The following is a 21,383-nucleotide window of genomic DNA, read 5'->3' on the forward strand; positions in this document are numbered from 1 at the left end:
CCACTGCCTATCACTGTGCCATACAATAACCTTGTGGCATTTTTCCAAATGGTCCTCTGCTCTGGTGAGACAAGTTTCTGTATTTTCCTGACAGACACATTGCTTCTTATGGAATTGCTGCATATAGATTGAGGATTACATCTTGCTTACTACACTGAGACAGGTAAATGATCACCAGGTACCACCACAGCTCTAGTTTTCCTTTTACTTAAATATTTTTGTAATGTGAAACAATATACTGAAGAGTAAGAATCCTGAAGGTAACAGGAGTAATAGAAGAAGAAAATCCCCAGCAAAACAGATCTCCAAACAATTTTAAAAAAGAAAGGGGGGGAAGAGAGGGAATAGGGCATGAGGGTGTGTCTACTACTACAAGAGTGTAATTGAATGTTCTATTTTTACATGAATAAACATGAAAAGTAACTTTCATTTGAAATAAGAGTCATGAGTAAGGAGTATGATCTAAAAACCAGACATCTCAGAGCAGGAAGAGGAAAGAAAGGACAGTTAGTTCTGATCAGTTATGTTAAATAACTGGAATTATGAGGCAAAACAGCACAAATTTATGAGATCTCGCAACTCAGGTTGCTTGGTTAATTGTAAGAGGAACTGTAATGGGTAAATGATGACACTGACTTTTTTAAATTGTGCATTAAAGAATGAAACTTCAATTACTACACAGTGTGGATCCTGCTCCTGGAGAAGGCAGCTACTGTGTGTTGCATTAATAGCTCCATATATGAATATATATGAATATATATTAATAGCTATCCATTTGGGATAGCAACCTATCCAGATTCTTGAAGTGAATGCAGATGTCTTATCTGTCAGAGTGTTTCTTGAATTTAAATGGAATCATAATCTTTTAGAGCAGTTCAAAGATTTACTATGGTCAGTTTTCATGCTTTATCCTTACCCTCAGGTTTCCTTCTGATATCCTGACAGATACAGACTTAGATATGATAACTTTATTTCTTCTTTTTCTCCCACTGTGCAGGCTATGGTTGCAGTCACTGTCAGTCTCATGAGGTTGTAAGGAGCAGCACTATCCCCATCAGCTTTAGGATAAGAAGCGTTTCAGTGCAGGAAAAATACTCTTCCATAATCTTGCAACCTGATTTATTGGGCCAAATGTTGTTCTGACTTGTCACGTGCCATCTGACATCAGGTGCATTAAATGGAGGACAGGAGACAGGACAGAACTGGCTCCCTACCATCAGGAAGAGATGCAATTAAGGCAAACAAGATCTAGCCCTTCCCTGGTTGGTCACAAGCCTAATAAATTATCAGAAGAGTCCAATCAGGAATGTATTTGTACACCATTATGAATTTTTTTTTTTTTTAGTTTTTTTTTTAGTTTTTTTGTTTGTGTGTTTTGGGGGGGAAGTTGTTTGTTTGTTTAGGGTATGTTTTTGTTTGAGTTTTTGTTTGTTGTTATTGTTGTTTGTTGTTTTTATGTGGGTATTCTCATTTTGTGTGGCATATATTTCAGTGAGAATAGGTTTAAAGTATGCTACAGGTTCTGGAAGCTGGAGCTGTTCCTCCATTACAGGTTATTTCACCTGTCATGTAAAAAGAAACATAGAATTAGACACACAGTCATAAATTTCCTTCTCAGTCATTGCAGGAGTTTTTTAGAACTTTTATCCAATGATCAGCTTAGGTCATACCTATAGCACCCTATATAAAGCTGTCTGCTGTGCAAAGTAATTGTACTTGTAAGGCTGCTTGGAAAGAGTATTGTAGATTTAGTGGAAATTTTCCTTGCTTGAGTATCAGTTACTTATTCAGTAAATAATTTTTTAGAGATTTTCTAGATCATAGTTCAAACACTTGCTTTTGATATTTTATGTTAACTACTGTGAATCAAACTGAGATAAAACATTTAGACAGCTCTAATAATTTCTAAACTGTGTCATTTGAGCAATGTCCACGCCATGGGCTGTTGGAATTTTGGTCCAGTTTAGAACAAAAGAAGAGTTCAGATACAGTCTCTGTGGAGTGCAGGCACACAGTCATGGCAAGTATTTGATCAGATATTTAGGAGAGGCCAGGAGAAACTTCTGCCCTTTTGAGAGTCAACAAAATCCTCAGGCTATCAGAAAAATTTTCAAACAGTACCCACTACTGCTGATGGTTTTCAATATTACCCAGGCTGGGCCCATGGAAGAAGAAAACAGTATTTAACCAAAATAAATTGCTACTGGTTATTGCCACTACTGCATACTTATAGGTAGTACCTAAATGCAATGAACCATTATTTCTTAAATGTTCTCCTAGGACTTTGGGACCTTGCTTTAACTTAGCTTCTGCTTCATGACCTGTGAGACAGCAGATCAGCCAAAGTGTTGTTTACCTGCTGTTTTCCAGGGACAGCACATGACATTCTGCTTTCCCCAGCTGCATGGCAATTCATGCTGAACGTGTTCTCACTAGTTTCTCAGATAATAGTGTTTGGGATTTTAAATTGGTGGCCTTCTGGACAACCTATCGTGATGTAATGTTTGAAGGCAAGGTGCCTTCAGCCTTGCCAGTGGAGCCAATCTTACTCTGCTGTGTCAGAAAACCTTGCTGTAATCTGTGAGGGTGTCCATAAGCACATTTTTCAGTTAGGAAAGAAAAGCTAATTACTTTTTCTGACCTCTTTTTGCAGCCATTCTCTCTTCCTCTTTTTTCTTCTCTTCCTCCAGAGCTTTAATTTTTGCATCATACTCATCAGCACGGGTCTTCCACTCATTTCTGTTGTTCAGCAGCCCATCAAGCATAGGCTGAATTTCCTCATGGAAGCGGGAAAATTCCTAATCAAAACACACCTCTTAGTACAATGCAGTGCAGAGGGAATGCTTGTACATCATACCCCAGGACAGACCCTTTCTGCTTTGCAGAAGTCATCAATGGCAGAAAGAGGCAACTTGTTGCAATGCCCCAGAAAAGGGCAGATTTTCATTTGTCTACCTGTCCCTCTCCCCAGGAGTGGTGCTGCTACACCAGGACTCAGTCATCTGGGATTTGAACCCCTGTTGATAAGGGTGGGGTGTGTTAGGGTGCACTTTGCTTACCTTATAGACAAATGTACACACAAAGTCAATGAAACCCACTTGAAGCTTTGGAAGCTCAGCAGCTTTCCTTCTGTCCATCATCGGCTGTGGGAGGACACAAATTCACCATGATTTGTGAGAACACTTAATTGAAAAACACGCCTCTGTTTTCTCCCCAAAACTTCCTTGTTGTGTCAGTTCTGTCATGCTGTCCTAAAGACTGTCCATCACAGCCCTCTTCCTCAGCTTCATAGGAGTGAAGAGGGTTCATTTCCATTGCCATTTTAGCAGAAATTCTAGACAGTATTTCAAGTGTCCATATGTGGGGAGGAGAAGAAGTTTTTCCCTTGTGCCTCTCAGACATCTACTAGGAAAGGTTCATGGTGTAAATTGTTGAAGAGGTTTTACATTGTCTAAAACATGACTGAAGAAAAGATAATATTTTTACAAGATCTTGTTGATTACTATATAATTTGTAGTGACACTGTGGGTAGAGGGAGTGCATGATAGTCTACTTTAAAAATCTCCAAACTACACAGGTGGAGGACACTTAAAGGAATTACTCTTGCCTCTTTCAATGTCAAATTTATCTATTAAAAAAATGTTAGAAATGCCCTTCCATTTACCGATAATTTCTTGACTCTGTGAAGTCTATGTTTGCAGTTTTTCTCTTTATTAGAAGCTCCTCTTTCTTCTGTGATTTATCTATTTAGTTTTTCATTTTTTTCTGTAAGGGACCTGCACAAAATCTCCAGGGTGAATCACCCCTTGATGGTTCACAGCCACTGAACCCATCTAACTATATGGACAGCTGGACAAGAGGCAGGGATGCTCTTCACTATCTCAGAACTTATTTTTCTAAAGGATTTTGGCAAGCACTGTGATTTTAGGCAGACACAGAGCACTCAGGGCAGCACTGCTGGTAGTCTCTGCTGAGACTTCTGTCTGAACTGAACTGCCTGGTTCTTGCATGATGCTTACAATGGGCTGCTGCTGAAGGACGCTTATTTCCAAATCTCCTTGCTCCCAGAACTCAGCTGCTACCAGTAGAGCTACCTACATTGACACAGAGGGAAAAAGAGAAGTTAGCACCAACTTTAGCCCCATAACTTGATGCGCTTCACGTCTCCATTCTGAAGCAAATCTCACAATTCTTATCCTTCTGTTTCTTTTGCCCAACCATAGCCTCACTTCTCCTGGGAGGGGCAGCTGTGGCAGTAGGATTTCAGCTGTCTAATGACAGCTCAACAGTTGTATTTCACTGGATCTTATTTGGCCACTGCTCATCTATTGAGAAATATTCCAGTCTATTCCCCTTGAGAATTTGCCTACTGGTCACCTTTTGGGTGTCTATTTTATGTTGTTTTTTTTTTTTTCTGTTGTCCTTGCTTCATGCTGAACAGGAAGGTAGATTTTATTTTACTCTTCTTTAAATTTGATAATTTATTATTTAGCAATTGCTCAAGTACAGTTCAGGAAAACTGTACTTACAGGAAAACTTTCCCTTTACTGTTTCAGTAAAGGAAATAAAACAACTGAGCAAACTGCAGGAAGGTATTGCTATAATAAAGCCAATGCATACATTACATGTAAAAAATCTCACAGTGACCTAAACATCTATGTAACTGAGGGGTTTGTTTTGTTCAGTGTTTTTTTGTTGTTGTTGGTTTTTTGTTGTTGTTGTTGTTTTGTTTGGGTTTTTTTGTTGTGTTTTTGTTTTTGTTTTTGTTTTTGTTTTTGTTTTTGTTTTTGTTTTTTTTGTAGACATGAATTTTGTATAGAGCTCACAATTACAACTTTGAAGTATAAGCTACAGAAATCCATCAGGATATCAAGCACCTGACCTTACTCTGGACTTCCCAAGGCTTTGTGATAGCTGACAAGTCACAGGCAGTCATCATCATGGCCCTAAAAACAGGAAAGAAATTAAATTTTTTCCCTATTTTTTCTGTCTCAGGACCCTCATACCCCAGTACTGTGTCAGTATCCCATGGCCCCTTCTGAATTGAGAGATGTGTTGCTGTAACAGCCTTGGGACTTGCAACTGAGACACAGACTAAAGGCTGCTCTGTGGATTAAAATGGAATTATGATGGGGAAATACTTGCTTCTGGTACTAAGATGTTTGCTGCTTTACTGATTGCTGGGCTGAACTCCTTGACTTTGGAGTAACACCTTTGGCTCCCCCACAGGTGTGTAGCAGAGCAGTCTGCAGTGAGGTGGGGAGAGCACTTCATCACCAGCACAGGGCATCCTGCAAAGTTTCTCTCTGGCCACAGCAGCATCATTGTGCAACTCAGGTTGGTTGCCACTGGGAACAACAGCTAATGGATTGGATGTCCCTGCTTGTGGCCTACAGGGTGATCTGGTAGGAGCATATGACAGAAGGTATCCTGCTTCTCCTTGGGAGTACATGATTAACAGGACACTTACTTGGATGAAGAAGCACTTTTTTTACCCTGAGTTTTTTTTTTCCCTGATTCCCTGAAGATCAAATCTTGTGGCCAGTAATGTATCATTTGCTGACTTTGCAGCACAAAGCACATCCTGGAGCTCTCACAAGGTGAGCACATCACTAACCTCTCCCCAGAGCCAATTACTCACATGACAACCTCTTTTTTTGTTGTCTCCAGAGACAGGTACTCAGTCCAGGCAGTCGCACTGTCGTATGTCTTAGACTCATCAACGATCTTTTGAAACATTGTTCGCTTCCTTTGGGGGGCGGTGAAAAAAAAAAAGGTTAAAAAAAGAAAAAAATCTATGAAACAAGGAAACAAATATGTCAAAAACAGCTGGACAACCTTGGTATTGGTAACTCTGCCAGAATGGTTTCCAGTAGTTGCAGTCCTGACACTGGTGTTCCAACAAAACCAAGCACCATGATCTGCTTCCCCAACTATTGTAAATGCATCAAGAATTAGTACAGTGGTGAGATGTGAGCAGGTCCTTGAAAGCACAAGCTACTGCAGCTTATGTCAGCTGAGAAATGCTTACACCTCTGTATGCAGTTCAAGAAATATTTTTTCCTTAAATGTTAAGCAAACTGCAGAAACCTAGAGCTAGCTAGAGTATTTTTAAAGCTACCTGGCTTTATATACTTAGTCAGGTATTTTTAATCTTATTTATATAATCTAAATGTATATTGGGAATTCTGGTGAATGGTTTATACACGATACACCGTTGTTTGAAGTGGCATGAGATCTGGAGAAATCTGAGGTTTCAGTATTAGCAGAGAGAAGAGTTAGGCCATATCACAGTGACTTGTGTATGTGTTCTATCATCAATAATCCTGTGTCTTAGCTCAGCCAAGCCTTTGTTTGCAGTTCATGGACCAAGGAGGGCAAGGACCAGTTTGTTCCCAACTGGTGAGGAAGTGGTGGTATATAGATAGATGGTGCCATATAGATATTGTATCTCCAGAGTGTTCTGGGTATTCCAACCTCCCTCAAATTCCTCTTTTTTGGACTGTTTAAAGTTTTTATAATTATACTGCAGTGCAAAACACAGAAGCAGTCTCTGGTCTTGACGCAGTATTTTGGAGGCATATTTTGAAAGCTCCTTGCTAATTAGGAAGTTATATGTCATTGAGTTTCAGCCTCATGTCCCAGAAAGCAGGTGCTGCTGCAAGATTTTGGCTTTTTTGGCCCTTGTGTGTGGAACAGACTATGAGTTGAACATTCACCTACAATGAACTACTTGTCTCTTGTGTCATTGTGCTCTCACAGAGAAGTTAATATAGTCCTGGCCAGTCCACTTGCCTTTTACGAATATTTTCAGATCTAAAATGCTAGGTAAATAAAACCAAACCAAACCAAACCAAATCCTGACATTTCTTCCCACAGTGGTTCACATAGCCCTGCCTTGTTGGCAATAGAGGGTTAAAAAGTAATGCATATTATTAAATTGAGTGGAAGTTCAAAATAATTTTGAATTATTTGAATTCTCGCACCAAGTCTGAGCTAAGTATTAAAGGCAGCCTCCTAGAGCCAGTGTCTGTGAAGAGAACTGCTGCCCTGGTGGGGGCTTTCAGAGCAAAACATCACACTTGGCCTTTTGTAAAAGCATCACACGTGGCCTTTCCTGCCTTTCACACACGGTGTGCATGACTGACTTACTTGAAGTAGAGTGCCAGGTCTGTTGCTATAATGGCAATTTCCATCAGGTGAATCACATGCTCATGCTGCCTGCGGTTGAGGTTCTGACATATATTCAGTGACTGAAAAACAAAGGACAGGGCATTGAAAAAATCCAAGCTCTTTGTGCTGTCATGAGTTCCTGACCACCTCCCTTTCCCAAATGTGCTCACTTTTTTCTTTCAATAGCTCAGCTTGCTCCTCTCATGTGCAAGGGGCATGAGCCCATGTGTCACTACGTGCCATTTCCCCCTTAATTCACTGAACAGGGGAAGGTTGTTACACAGTGCCCACCCAAACCCTGTCTCCTGACTGCAGGGCAAATTTACCTGAAATAAAAAGTTTGCTCTGGGAATATGTCAGCCTTGGCCCTATCAGAGGGGCTACAGGAGAACAACTCTGTATTTAACATATTCCTACAAGGATAAAAATGTGGCTTCTGAAGAAACCAATACATGCATTTAGGAAGCTTATGTGACTTGGTCCTGGGTGAGCACAGAGTCCTTTGGAAATGAGGCAGCTGCAGTTCTTGCATCCAAGCCAGAGAAAAGTCTTGTGCTGACAACCGTGTTTTTAATGAAGAACTTCCCTGAAAGGAAATTATTCATGCTTCTATACTACAGTTTGTTACCAACCTCCTCAGAGAGCAAGAATTTTCCAAATTCCAGGTGATGTCTTTCTAAAATAGAGGATCCATGAAGTTTAGCTAAAGGATTTTGAGATCTGTTTGTATAAAGGAAAAATTGAAGACATTAGCACAGCACTTAAAAATTACAAGAAGTGTCTAATTTTGTATTTCATTTCTGTCACACGTATAAATTCCAGTTTTTGAAAAAGGCTTATGAGTAAAACTTTTTAATAAGTAATGATTTCAGTCTAATAAAAGGCTCTTGTGACATTGCTTATAACTCTTTAGACAGTGTGTAAAATAGTCTTCCAACTACAAATTTCACTCCAAATACTGTTTATGACTGCATTGTAATTACTCAACTTAGTAAGTTTGTTTAATTGCTGAATAACTACATGTTGATATCTAGTAATTGGAACAAAAAACCTGCAATCCTTGGACACGTTACTGAAAACCAAGGCCCACAAGCCAACTTTATTTAACATTTTTCCAAAGCTCCAGGATATATAAGAATTTATAGACAGCAAGCACTGCAGAAGAGCTGGGATCTGACTACTTTACATTTAAAGTAACAGAGCCTTGACTAGGCAATGAAATGATGCAATTGTTTATCTGTAGCTAATGACTACCAACTGAGAGCAACATCCTCATAGGTGCTTTGTTTCTGTAGGTAGTGAGGTCAATGCAAAGCATGGTGCTTTCTCCATAGGTGCAGCAAAAAATCATCATCCAATGTCCAGGATGATTCTGTAGACATCCTAAGTCTCCTGTGATGCTCAGATACTGAGTGCCTGCTCTGCACCTGTTTCACACTGTGATATGGACTTCTGCTTTAACTAAGGGAGGTTTGCTAGGAGGTAAAAAAAGCCCCAGAGAGCACAGCAAATTGTCCCCACTGGCCAAAGCATAAGACCAAACACTGCAGCAAGTTGAAAAGCAAGGCAACTTGTAAAAGAAGGTTGTCACCCTTGTGTGTTAAATATAGCTGTACTGGAGTTTGGTGTGATCACAACCTAATTCCACTCCAAGAGAAAATGGTTTGAAGTGGTAATAAAATGCTTACTTCATTTGGTAGAGGTTGTTGGTTCCCCTGTGGTCAATATCATGGCACAGAGCTGCAGTTACCATTGCAAGGGCTTCGAGGTCGGTGTAGTAACGCTTCAGTTTGCCAGTCTGGAGGGAAAGAATTTATATGCCATATGTTAACATTTCTGACAGGAAAAAGTACTGTGTGGTGACTGTTCTGTGCTGGGGATGTCCTGGGACAGTCCAGGAGACTGAAAATATATGTGAACTGAAATGCAGCACACAGTTGACTTAGGTTAAAACAGGGAATCAGCTAGGAACAAAATATTTCAGATCCAGACATGTGCATCTGTAGTATTTATATGTTTGATGCACACTTGCAGGGTTGGCTACCCACTGCTATAGAAGCCTCGGCCCTAGGATTCACCCAGGCTGTCATAAACAACCCTCACAGTCACTGGACACAAAATACTCTGTGAAAAGTCTCTGTGTCTTTCTGGGCAATGTGGTTGTCAAGCTGAATCACCCAAAAGATTGTCCACACCTGTGTCTGTTCTGGATGGAAATGGAAAGCACGGTTTTGTGTCCATCCCAGCCAGATGACTTCTGTCTGCCTCTTACTGTCAGAATCTACTGGAAGAACAGAAGTCCTGTAGCCTCTCTCCTCCACTTTGCAGAAGGATTTAATCTGGAATCTATTCAACACCATACACATCCGTCTCGATGAGAATTCATGCTCTCAATTTATTGGCCAGTATTGACCAAAGCTTTCTTCATGTGTAATTCAATGACTGTCCCTTCAGGCAAATGGAGATCTAGTTTTGCAGGACTTGTGCTAGGAGTTACAAAACCTTTTCCTACACCAGGGTTCAAAGGGAGCCCTCCATATTTCTCAGGTGTGACAGGAGACCTGCTGTAAAAAAGCTGTGCCACAGAATTAGCTGGGGTGGTGCTGCCTTACCATCAGCAGTGTGAACATGGTCTGTGCCACGTTGAAGCCGTGACGCCAGTTGTGGTAAGTTATCTTCCGGTATCCTTTGCTGACAGAGTACACAAACCTTACCAGGACCTGCCAGGGGGGAAGAGCATGTTACTGTGGTTGATGAAGCTGCTGCCGGTTCATCTTGCAATAAGGGTCATGTGCAGAAACCACGGATGAGGCTCAAACCAGCTCTGCAGAGACAGGCCCAGAAAGGGATTGGAATTTGCAATATCATCAGCTGCCCTGACAATGCTGATAGAGTAAAGCCTAGTAGAGAACAAAAGTGGATACTGAAATATAGCTTATAGCTGTTTTCTAACATAGCTCGCTCTCTCTCTCTCTCTCTCTCTTTCTTTTTTCCTTTTTTTTTTTTTTTTTTTTTTTTTGGGTAAAAAATACAAAATCACAGAGATGCCTCTAGACTAAACAAGAATCAGCAGTGTCTGAAGGAAAAGTGATTTCATCTTACTGTTCGTGAATTTATTGACTTTTTCTGCTCTGTTTATTTACGTTGTCACTTATAAGATCTATCCCTTTCTCTTGTGATTTATTAATACTCATGTCTCTCTACAAGAGATATGGATCCATAGATGTAGAGGTGAATGAAATTTATATCATCTAAAGAACTACAATATAGGGCATTAAATAGAAAACTGTTTTTTCCTCTGCAGTCTGCTTCTCCATGTATACTCCCACTTGTAGCTATGCAGTTTTCTCATTAAAGAGCCGATTATTTATTAATGAGTGTTCATTTCTCAAAATCTCAATTATAAGAATCACTGCTTTTGACAACTGTTCCAGGGGTTAGTTGTTCCGGAGTAGATATATTTAATATTTTTGATACTAACATTCTGCCTGTAAGAAGCACAAAGGTGTAAGAAGCACAAAGGTAATTCCCATTTAACTCCCTCCCAATTGCCATCCAGCCTTTCCAGGGTGGAAACTCTTCCTGCAGTCACCCCCAGATCCCACTAGATGGAAATCGACTTCACATGATGTGCAGAGAAATCCCTTTGGGAGCAGCAGAGCTGCTGAAACACCCATTTCCTATAAGGTTTTGAACTGCAAAAGGCATGAGTTCACAAGTCAGAGCTTGGGGTGTGAGCCCATGTGTCACTACGTGCCATTTGCCCCTTAATTCACTGAACAGGAGAAGGTTGTTACACAGTGCCTACCCAAACCCTGTCTCCTGACTGCAGGGCAAATTTACCTGAAATAAAAAGTTTGCTGTGGGAATATGTCAGCCTTGGCCCTATCAGAGGGGCTACAGGAGAACAAACCAGTATTTAACATATTCCTATAGGGGTAAAAATATGGTTCCTTGTCCCCACAGGGTCACACCATTCCTGTCAACAGGTTGGTGCCAGCTGTGCCAAATGAAGCCACGTGTGGGTTTGTATGGGGATAAAAACCAAAGGGGCTTGCCAGAGTGTGTTCCAGGATATCTTGGCTGAAAGATGCAGGTTATGTACAAAGCAAAAGAAACAGGCGGGCAGGTAGGCACTCCCTACCTGTGCTGTGTCTGGGAACTGTGTTTTTACACTGCAGCTGTGAGAGGCATTGGATACAGAACGTGCAAGAAACGTTTTGCAGAGTCCACCACTCATCCATACAGACCTCATGGCAAACCCACATGTGTGGCAGGCAGTGAGGAGCAGAAGACAGCAGAAATTATGCTCCAACCCCACACGAGAGACTGTTCCCTGCCCTCAGTGGGGCTCAGGACACACGACCCCCTCCCTGCAAGCCCCCGTGAGCTGTGCTGGGCACGCACAGGGACCTCAGTGCCAGCTGCAGTGTGGCGAGTCTGCTGTCCATCCAAGACAGGAGACCCTGGCTTTTGCCAGCTCATACCTCCTGTGGGATCTGGAACTTTTTCACCACGCCAAGCTCGTAGTACATCTGAATGCCACACTTCACCAGCTCTAGCTCAGTGCAGTCAAAATCAGAGAACCTGAACTCATAGATTTCAAACTTAGTGGGCCCCGGGAGTTCTTCTTTCTGTAAGAGAGGCGGGTAGGTTTATTGCTGTGCTGCTTTTGTCATTCCTGGGCTTTGCTGAATAAAAATTTATCAGTCTGATGCTGCTTTTCTTTTAGAATATAGCACATAAATAGACTGAAATGAAGCTTTTCATAATAATCTCATTAATGGAGGAACTGGGAGGCAGTTTTGTGCAGGAAATATTGTTTGTTTCCTGTTAAGCATTTGATTTTATATAGTTTGAAGGCTCAAAATGGGGGAAGACTTACAGTCCTCCTTAATTACTCTGAAAAAACAAGCCAAAGTGGCTGCTGTGTTTCCAGATGGACTTTGAAGCCCTTGAGATAAAAAGGCAGAGAGCAGAGACTCCCCAGGAGCCGTGGAAGGCACGTGTTGACACGTACTAATGATAGTCTCAAACTCAGGCAGCAGAGGAGGGCAGGGTATGCTTTGCTCCCACCCTCTCCAGGTTAACAGCATGCCAACACTGGGAACTCTTCCCTACATCTATGCAGGCAATATTTGCTTGCCAGGGCTGTTCTCTCCAGCAGTGCATTGTTCTTACTAGGATGCTTGCCAGCTCCTCTTCGTCACACTCACTTGGCTCCTTCCCCAGCTTTTCTCGTGTTGGCTGCAAAAAGCATGAATGTGTTAATGAGACACCTGAACCCCCCTGGAATTTTCACTGGGCTATTTTGGGGCAATCTAGAGCAGCTCTCATATGTAAATTGTGCTTCTTTCCTGGACCTTACTTCAATTTTTTGTCTTTCAACATATTTTTCCTGGCAGCACTCTCCCCCTCTTACATTTTGTTCTGTGCTTCCCTCACTTACAAATGTCCCCCTAGAGCCAGTGTCGCAGCTGGCTCCTCTAACTTGCCATCCTCAGCACAAAGGAAGTTTTGAGGAATAAATCAGTTTCTGTTCCACTCTTACAGCCCTGCCCTGAGTAGCATGTCCAAGGCTGGCTTTGTTGAGGAAGTTAGAAAGAACATAGTGGTGCAGTGTGCCAAGGGGGAGGGCAGATCACAGAACCAAAAGAAAGATTTGTCCTGCCCCTGTGCAGTTACTGGGGCCAGGTGCTGCCACCCCTCACGGTGAAATTGAGAGCTGTGTCTGTGCCATACGTCATGGGTGTGAGCTCCACATTGTCAGGCATTACCAGAATTTCCTGGATTTCATCCTTGTCACATTTCACGTGGTAGAGCACCATGTCCTGAGCAATGTCCTTACGGTTCTCCAACTTGTTCATCTTATCGTATGTGTCTGTGTTGAGCACAGACCAACCCAGGAACTGTGTCAAGGACTTGGTAAGGGGAAGAGAAGGAAACAGAGAAATAGCCATAACATCTGCTCCTCAAAGACACAGAAATATAACACTGTATGGTACATTTTTAAAGAAACACAAGCTCAACTTTGTCCAAAATTCTAGCAATGAGCAACCACATCTTTGCTCCCAACTGTGATTTGCTCCTCAGCAAAGCAGCTCCCCTGCTGCTGAATCTGCCCAGGCTTTGAGAGCACCAATTCTGTGGAGGTTGAAGCACCCTCTGTCCTGGTCAGAGTACAGAAAATTAATTCTGTGTTTCTGCAGGTGTCTCCACACCTGTGGAAAGCTTTCTGTCACAATGGTGACAGCAGATCAGGAGCTCTCACATCAAAGGAGAGCAGGGTGGTCTCATCACCTTTCACATGTATTTACTCACATCCTGTGCTTGCTTTCAGCTTGTTTGCTGTCCAGTGGCCAATTCAAACTGATTTTTTTATCTATGGTCTTTTTTGTTTGATAAGAAAAGTCTGATTCAGGAAGTGTCCGGATTGATAACAAGTGTCAAAAGCTAAATACTTACATTTCATTGAAACTAGCATAGGAACATTTCTAAGGAGCAAGGTCTTTAATCACAGCCACTGTTGGTGAATTTAATAGCTGGCCTCCGTTTTTATCCTAGCTACATAGATAATTTCTATGTCATTTTTTTGTGGGACTTGCTCAGCCAGTGAGAACCAGCTGGCAGGTATGTGAATACAGGTACAGTAGCTGCTCATGGCTAGCTGTACAGTCCAAGAATGCTGGAAAAAAAAATCACAAGAACATAGCTGGGTTTCTCATACCAAACTCCCTCAAGTATTCCAAACAGTTGCTTTCAAAATTTTCGAGCTGATGTATAACACCACTCTAAGCAGCAAAGATACCTACTTAGCTGCAAAATACTCGGGATGCTTTGCAAGTGTACATGGAACAATAGTGACCTCTTCAACTATATGAATTTCTTCCATCAAGAAACTATACCTCCATTAGGGTTTCATCCTGTTCATCAAATGGTTTCCCATCTTTTCTGTTATAAAATGTGACAACACCAACAATTTCTTCTCTTTTATTCACTATTGGCATGGAGAGAACATTTTTGATAGTCCATCCTGATTCATCTAGAGGACCTTCCTTGAAGCAACAGCAAGCAGAAAGACATCATGAACTTAGAATGTTTTAATATTATGGTCATGTAAATACATGAGCACTCTGGTTTTACCTTCAAACTACACACAAAAGAAGTATTTATATACATAATATTGACTCTACATTACATTTCTGAAAAAAAAAAAAAAAAAAGTTGCATCCTTGCTAGAATGGGAAGTTTTCACGATACCTGAAAGTTAAACATCTCATCTGCAGCAGCATTCATAATGTTGCAAATCTAGGGGATCACACAGAAGAAAAATTATTACAATATGGTCAATGAGAAGTTTAACTGCCAAAACAAAGGACTGAATTGCTGAGAAAGCAGAATTAGTATTATTTATCTCAGAAAGACTTGAGGAACCCCAGGGTAAGTACTTACAAATCCACTTTCAGCCACATAGGCTGGCAGTCCAGTAACTAGTGCCCAGTGATCCGGGGTAGGATTTCTAACAAAAGAAAAATGTATAAGGGAAATTAAATGTTTATATTTACTGAAAAAAGAGATCATGGAGCTGAAGTGTGTTCAGCTGATTGTATAATCCAGGTTTAGACCTGGAACCCCCAGTCAATAAATGGTTCTGTTACTTTCTCAAAGGATACATGTGCACAAGAAAAAATTTTCCACATAAGTAAATACTTTCCCCTTCAAGCATTCAAAATAAAATAACTGATAAAATATCAGGTTGCAATATATAAAAATTCATTCCTAGGAGTGAAGGCCATGTCTCAGACCTTCAACACAGAGAACATCCTGGGTGAGGCTCAGCCACTGACACAGGGAAGGTACAAAGGAGAGTGATGTCTCTGCCTGGCAAGGACAGCAGAAAACTGCAAACAATCAAGGCAGCTCACTTCTCCATCTGAAAAACATCACTGGTTGAATGAATTTTGGATCCCAATGCCCTTGAGGAAATCTTTATCCCACAGAAATGTGAGTTGAAGTGCCAACTTACATTCTGACTCTCAATCCTCTATCAGTCCTTTATGTTTCTCCACATGGATGTCTTTAAAACACGGAGAACCTTGATTTTAGCTACACCCTGTGTCGGTACATACATTCAGAGACTGGGCACTTACGGGATGACTTTAATGTCTTCTTTTCCATGTAATATGTAATCAATGACCTTGTAAAAGACTATTTCCTACAAGTGAAAAAAAAGAGCGATGTTAAAATAAGTGGTGAGCCAATCCATCCAGAGAGGAGAAAGTTAAAGAAATCTTGTTTTCACGTACCCTGCCATCCGGGGTTCGAGGTCCTGAGTAGGGAGGTACTTCTCCCAGCAGGACTGGCCACAGGTCAAAAAACTCCTGGTTTTAAAATTGAAAAAGAATGTTTAGAGTAGAAAAGTGCATTCTGTCTCAAGCTTCAGTGTAGCCATTGCTTTACTATGCTGGTTTTGGTGTTGTGTAAACAAGGCATGAAATAATAAAAGTAATTCAATACTAGACATCAGAATGATACCCAGATATCCAAATCTGGGCATGCCAGGTGCTTTTATATGGCTGCATATTATTACCATATACTGCCTGTACACAGAGTGCTGATTCATTCAGTGAACAGTGAGCACTGGCTGTACTCAGAGCAAACAGCTCTGACAATGTTTTTGTGTTCTTAACTCTCCAAAGTGTGGCTATTGCCTGACCTACAACTTGCCAGATTTGAAGAAGAAAAATACTTCTTTTGCTCTTTTTTTAAATGCTACATTATAATGTTGATCAAAGTGTCTTTAGCTTACACTAATGATCTTTTAATATACTTCTTTACAAGACAATATGCTGCAAGAGCTCTGTCAACAAGACAGTCAGCCTGGCCATGGGACTAAGAGGGCTCCACTGGCAAGGATGCTGTGTAACCCCCACATAAAGTTTGCCAAACTATCAGACCAAATCAGAGGTAACTTCAATTCTGCCAGATTGTATTCACAAAGCCAAATTTCATCTGAAAGCCTGGATATCGTGAGCACAAATGAGTCCTTGAGGAGGGTGGTTGTTTGTCACAAGTCACTTTGTGATATGGCCTCTTTTCTCTATTAATATTGAAACCTCAGATTTCTCCAGATCTCAGAGACACTCCAGACAAGTTGTTAGCTGGTGGTTCCATAGGTGTTTCTCTATACTTCCAATACCCACAGACTTTGTCAGGTTTTGTTTGTGCTGCAGACTTTGCCAAAGCCAGACACCCCTTCCCCTCCTCTGTCTTCCCAGCCTCCAACAGTCCCATTTCAGTGATAAGTTCTTCCCCTTTCTGATTTCATTAACCCAATTATCACAATCTTTACGCAGTAAAAAAATGCCAAGCAAAGTAGGAATAGTGGCTGAGGGTTAGCTTGCACTTTTACTGCCTCAGTAAGTCTTATCTGCATGCACCACCCCTCAGTGGATAACAGCCAGCAGGAAGATGCACAGCACATGTGAGCTCTCACCTTCTGCTTCGTCATGTCCAGGAGACCGACTGAGTATCGGTCACAGTTCAGGTATGCCCTCACCGTGTAAAAAGCCTTGTGGAACTGCCTCTCAATGTCTGTCAGCTCCTCAAAAACCTTATTAGCTGACCACAGCAGCACCTGCAGGATAAAACCAAAAGGTAAGCACAGCCTTTCTCCAAGAGATGGACTTCCCAAATGTTGGGTTACAGTTCCTCAGAAGTGCAGTACAAGTTCCTACATTGCTTCTTCACACTGGGAATTACTAGGGAGAAAGAGCCAGGTCATCACAGTGTTACATAGGAGTCAAACGTTACCAATATGCACAAAAAAAGTAGTAGTGTCAGGCAAAGAACTGTCCCCACTTATCTTTTATATGCATTAGTAAAATTTTACAACCAAAACCAGTTAACACCAATGGCATTGCAAATTCCAGAGGCTACTGTTTGAAATATCTGGGTTAACACTTTCCTCAAAGTGTCTTAGCATCTGTTTCGTGTGTGCATCAGCCTATGATACCTCCCTCCCTCTTCTGGTACATTCTACAGATGTACCTTTAAGAAAGCTGTTGCTATTAGCCTCTTTCATTTGTAAAAGCAGAGGTTACACAAATAATGCTCTGAATTGGTAAGGAAGTCACCTACACTCTTGCTTAGCTTAGTTAATGCATGTGTGCCTGAATCCTAGGTGTGTGTCTGGCTTTCTGAGCCCAGGACATAGGAGGACCCTGCTTCTGAAGAACTGAAGCTGCAGCTTGAAGCAGACTGGACCTGTGCTTTGAACAAGAAATTATATATATATATATATAATTATTATATTCTAATAAGACTTTTGCTGTTGGGATTTGCAATATTAAAATCCTAGACCACTTTTGAGAATGTCATTTGCTGGCTCTGTACTTCTGTACTTCAAATTCTAACTCAATGAACTATATTAACTTTCACAGAGCCCTAAAGACATATATTAGTCAGAGGTTTGACAACTGAGCAGTGTGTCCTGCATCTCCTTCTTGCTTTCCTCCCTTTGTGTGGGACCTGCTCAGACAGCAGCAATACATGAACACAGGACTCCTGGGTCCACTCCTCGTGGAAGCATTAGTCTAAAAAACCTTTGCTAGTTCTACTTTAGTTAACTATTCATCATTGCTGGACCATCATTCATGTTTTTGATAAATTAAAAAATTAGGCAAAGCATAATAAATTCATTAGAAAGTATAAGTGCCATCCTAAAGCTCCAAAATAAACTTTCATTCTGCATCCATTTTGCCAAGATAGGCATTTATTCTCCATGGCAATCCCATTGGAGATTAGAGTGTGGCTGCCATGAAGCACAGAGGCAATTCCATGTCCTCCTGAGTGGCAACTACTGCCTGCTGCACAAAGTGATCCCAAGGATTCACATCCATCCCAATAAATCTGAGAGTCCTACTGTAACCCAACTAATGGGAAAGTATGGTGCCAGAATTTCAATCCAGAATATCCTAATAAACCCCTAATATATGTTCTTTTCTACTGATGGAGGCCGATAAAACATGTGTGTGACAGCAATTTTACTGGCTCCAAGAGGAAATTCACTAACACTTTTAATGAACAGATAAGGGGAAAATACCACATTCTAAAGTGTTTCAGAAAATCTCTTGGTGCTGCTGTCTGAAATGATAAAATGATCCAAGAGTGCTTCACAGCCTCAAGTCAACAAAACACCTAGAGGTCAGTCCTGCTGAAACTGGTGCCACCACATCAGGTCCTGCAGTTTTGCCAAAAGCAGAAGTAAGACAGAGTAATGAAGGACTCTGGGAAAGAAGCAGTATCTGAAAGCAGTTGTGGGCATCTTTTATTTCTGCTCTTCAGGGACAAATCTCTGAAGAAGATCAGATTCACTCTTTAAAGATGAATGTATTAATTTGATTTTGAGATACCCAATTTGCATTTTCACGCTTACCTGGCCTCTTCGAGTCTCACAGTTGTGAAGATAACTCAAGTGATAAATTTTCAAGTTCAGGGATGCAAAATTCAGATACTTCAGAAAAAGCTGAAAAGGCAAATTGTGAGATTGAATTGAATGCAGAAGCAACTACATGTGTACTGTATTTCATAACACTGCTTTACAAGCATCAAGGCTATTTCCCTAGATAAACACTTTGCTTTGCACTGTCATGATATGAGGCTTATCCCACTGTACCTCCCCTGAGAGATCTGAGATAAACATCCCCATTATAAGCCTCTTCTATGAGAGTGAGTGCTCTTAAGGGAAACAGTGGAGCTTCACTAAAGCAGGTATCACTAGAGTAAAAGGATCTCTGTTACAAGACAAAAGTAAAAAAGCTCTTTGATAGGAATTCAGCTACTGACCACTTACTGTTTCATCAGAGCTGGTGAAGTGTGGGCCATTCAGCTTATTTATAGCCACAATGACAGCAACCAAGTCTTTTCCATTCAAGATGGGTGTTGCAAGGATGTTTTTTGTAGTGTAATCGGTGAGCTCATCAACAAATGGGCTGAACTGGGCACACTGTTTAATAGAGAATTTACAAATAAACATTTTTCACAACGTGTCTTGAAACCAAGTCCAGGCACATCCCACTAAAGTAAGCTGCCTAGAGAAAGTTTTGCTTAAAAATTACTGAGAAAAATAAATGAGTTAGCAGAAAATTGGACCATGTAGAGATGATTAAGCTAACATCAGGAGCAGAGGCTTTTAACTTTCTGTGAAGACCTTGCCAATCATAAGCTTTTACATGTCAAACTCTCTCAGAACAAGGGGGCTCTCCACTGGTTATTCTCAGATCAATGCACTGCATAGCAGCTGAGTATAAACCAGTTCAGTCACTGGCAAGTTCACACACCCTCATTTTTCTGCTGCTTTTACCATGAAGTGTGTAGTCAGCTTGCAGCATCTACCCATAGTTTATCTTAAAAACTGGAGAAAGAATAGTCCAGGGAAAGCAGATGGGCAATCACTTCACCTGCACAGGGCCTTATTGACACCATCATCACCTGCCATGGGAGAGTGCAGGCATGGTCTTGCTGACCAAAGATCTTCTCCAAGTGAATAAATCGGCATCTCTAAGTCGTTCTATTTGTGTTAGGAAAAGCCACACAACTCTGATCATATTCAGAAGGCTGCACCAGAAAGAATGATCACTCCCTAATTAATCTTCTCCCCATACCTTCCCCCTTGCTGGCCTTTTCTGCCAAATGGGCTAGACCAAGCATTTAGTCTCTGGGTCTTCTTCAAAGGGCTGGTATTATGGCAATGTCTAAAAGCACTAGAATTGGAGTGCAGCACTTATCTCACAGATCTGAAATCCTCCCCTGTATTTTGAGAAAAATCAGAAACCAAAAACTTTAAAATTTAAGTCACATTCTGATGCTTCCCCGAACACCAACAATATGCCCAGCAAAAAAGAACCCAGGTTACAGAACCAAAACATGGTCTTCAGTGTTCTGTGGAAAACAAGGAAGATTTGCTGAAAGGTTGAGATATGCCTGCACTGAGCAACAAATGAATGAATAAACAGATGGTCTCTTTGTAACTAGCAAACAATAGATGGAGTAATCCCAAATGCTATATTTGGGTCACATGGATTTTAGTTTTATACCTATTATTAGAACAAGCAGATTGTTATTCCTGCCATCCAGGTTTACATGACTGAACCAGAAGTACGGGGAGTAAATACTGTCATGAAGGCACAAACATAAAACATTAAAATCCCTCAGGTCCCTCCTGAAATTGCAGACAGCAATTTTTGCTGAAAGAGTTTTTTTAGTCTAAGATTGTCTGCTTCTGATGAAGATACACAGCTTACAGTTAATGTCCCTGCTCTGGGGTCCACTCCCTCTGTTAGATAATCATGCCTCTAAATGCTCTTAGCTAAACCTTCATCACAGCAAACATTTCCAAAGTTCTTTTGTCGTGGAAAACCCTCTTTGGACTCACTGTAAAGAACTTCTATGTCTTTGCCATTTATTTATAGAATATAAAACCGTGTGGAAAATTCCACGTGGATTCAGTGCAGATCTCTGACTACTTCACTCTCCTCTGCTGGACTAGATGTGATTTTTTTTTTTTTTTTAGTTAGACAGGCAAGGTGTAGCAGTGCACTGTTTGCAGGCATTAAGATCTAGTGTAATAAATGTGCTTAGTTTCACCTCACCCCACAGATGAGATGGGAAGGAACTTTCAGACTTGTTACTTATTTCAAACACACAGCTACTACACCACAAGGGCTTTGACCAAGCACTGCCTCTTGACCCCTGTGAGCCTCTCTTCTACCTAGATAATACAAAAATGGCAAACATACCTCACGGACATCCTTGATGTTCATGGTTTTCTTGGTCTGAGCAACATGTCCCACAATGCCTATGTCCAGTGGATAGACAATCTCGCAGTCTGGGGCCACCAGGCATTCCTCCAGAGTACTTCCCTCCTGGATGTTAAAAAGCCTTGTTGCCAGTTCAGGAGTGCCATTCCTCTGCCTGTACATGAAGAGACTGCAGCGGTCAGCGTGAATAAGGGACCTGATTCTTCTCAAGGTCTTGAAAACAACTTTCTCCATGTTGATGCTTTCTTGCATGTCTTGGATCAACTCAAAAAGTATTTCACTCTCATTGTTATCCCAGGACTCTGTTTTTAGTTTCTTCTCAAAATACTGCTTGGCAAAAGCAGGGTTGCCATCAAGAAACTTTTCCACGTCGTCTTCACTAATGCTCAT

At 41.2% G+C, this 21,383-nt stretch overlaps 1 protein-coding gene across 1 annotated transcript; it reads right to left on the reverse strand.

The window, feature by feature from the left end:
- Window positions 1–1,366: 1,366 nt before the first annotated feature.
- PDE6B (phosphodiesterase 6B) lies at window positions 1,367–21,383 on the reverse strand. Its single transcript, XM_021547978.3, has 22 exons — window positions 20,973–21,383; window positions 19,028–19,180; window positions 18,611–18,700; window positions 16,670–16,810; window positions 15,480–15,554; window positions 15,324–15,388; window positions 14,626–14,692; window positions 14,434–14,481; window positions 14,079–14,228; window positions 12,951–13,094; window positions 12,355–12,420; window positions 11,661–11,807; window positions 9,786–9,893; window positions 8,862–8,971; window positions 7,806–7,893; window positions 7,153–7,253; window positions 5,642–5,749; window positions 4,883–4,946; window positions 4,020–4,094; window positions 3,060–3,143; window positions 2,642–2,798; window positions 1,367–1,562 (listed from the first exon to the last, which is right to left on the reverse strand). The coding sequence occupies exons 1-22, from the start codon at window positions 21,381–21,383 to the stop codon at window positions 1,504–1,506; spliced, it is 2,511 nt and encodes an 836-aa protein (XP_021403653.1). The 3' UTR covers window positions 1,367–1,503.

The sequence above is a fragment of the Lonchura striata genome, chromosome Z, assembly GCF_046129695.1.
Source record: "Lonchura striata isolate bLonStr1 chromosome Z, bLonStr1.mat, whole genome shotgun sequence".
NCBI lineage: Eukaryota > Metazoa > Chordata > Aves > Passeriformes > Estrildidae > Lonchura > Lonchura striata.

Coding starts and splice junctions, on each gene's coding strand:
- PDE6B (XM_021547978.3), bottom strand. CDS start 21,383: ATGAGCATTAGTGAAGACGACGTGGAAAAGTTTCTTGATGGCAACCCT. Junction 8,972..9,785: donor CCATGTTCACACTGCTGATG/GTAAGGCAGCAC, acceptor CTTTCCCTCCAG/ACTGGCAAACTGAAGCGTTA. Junction 4,095..4,882: donor CTTGGGAAGTCCAGAGTAAG/GTCAGGTGCTTG, acceptor GTGTCAATGTAG/GTAGCTCTACTGGTAGCAGC.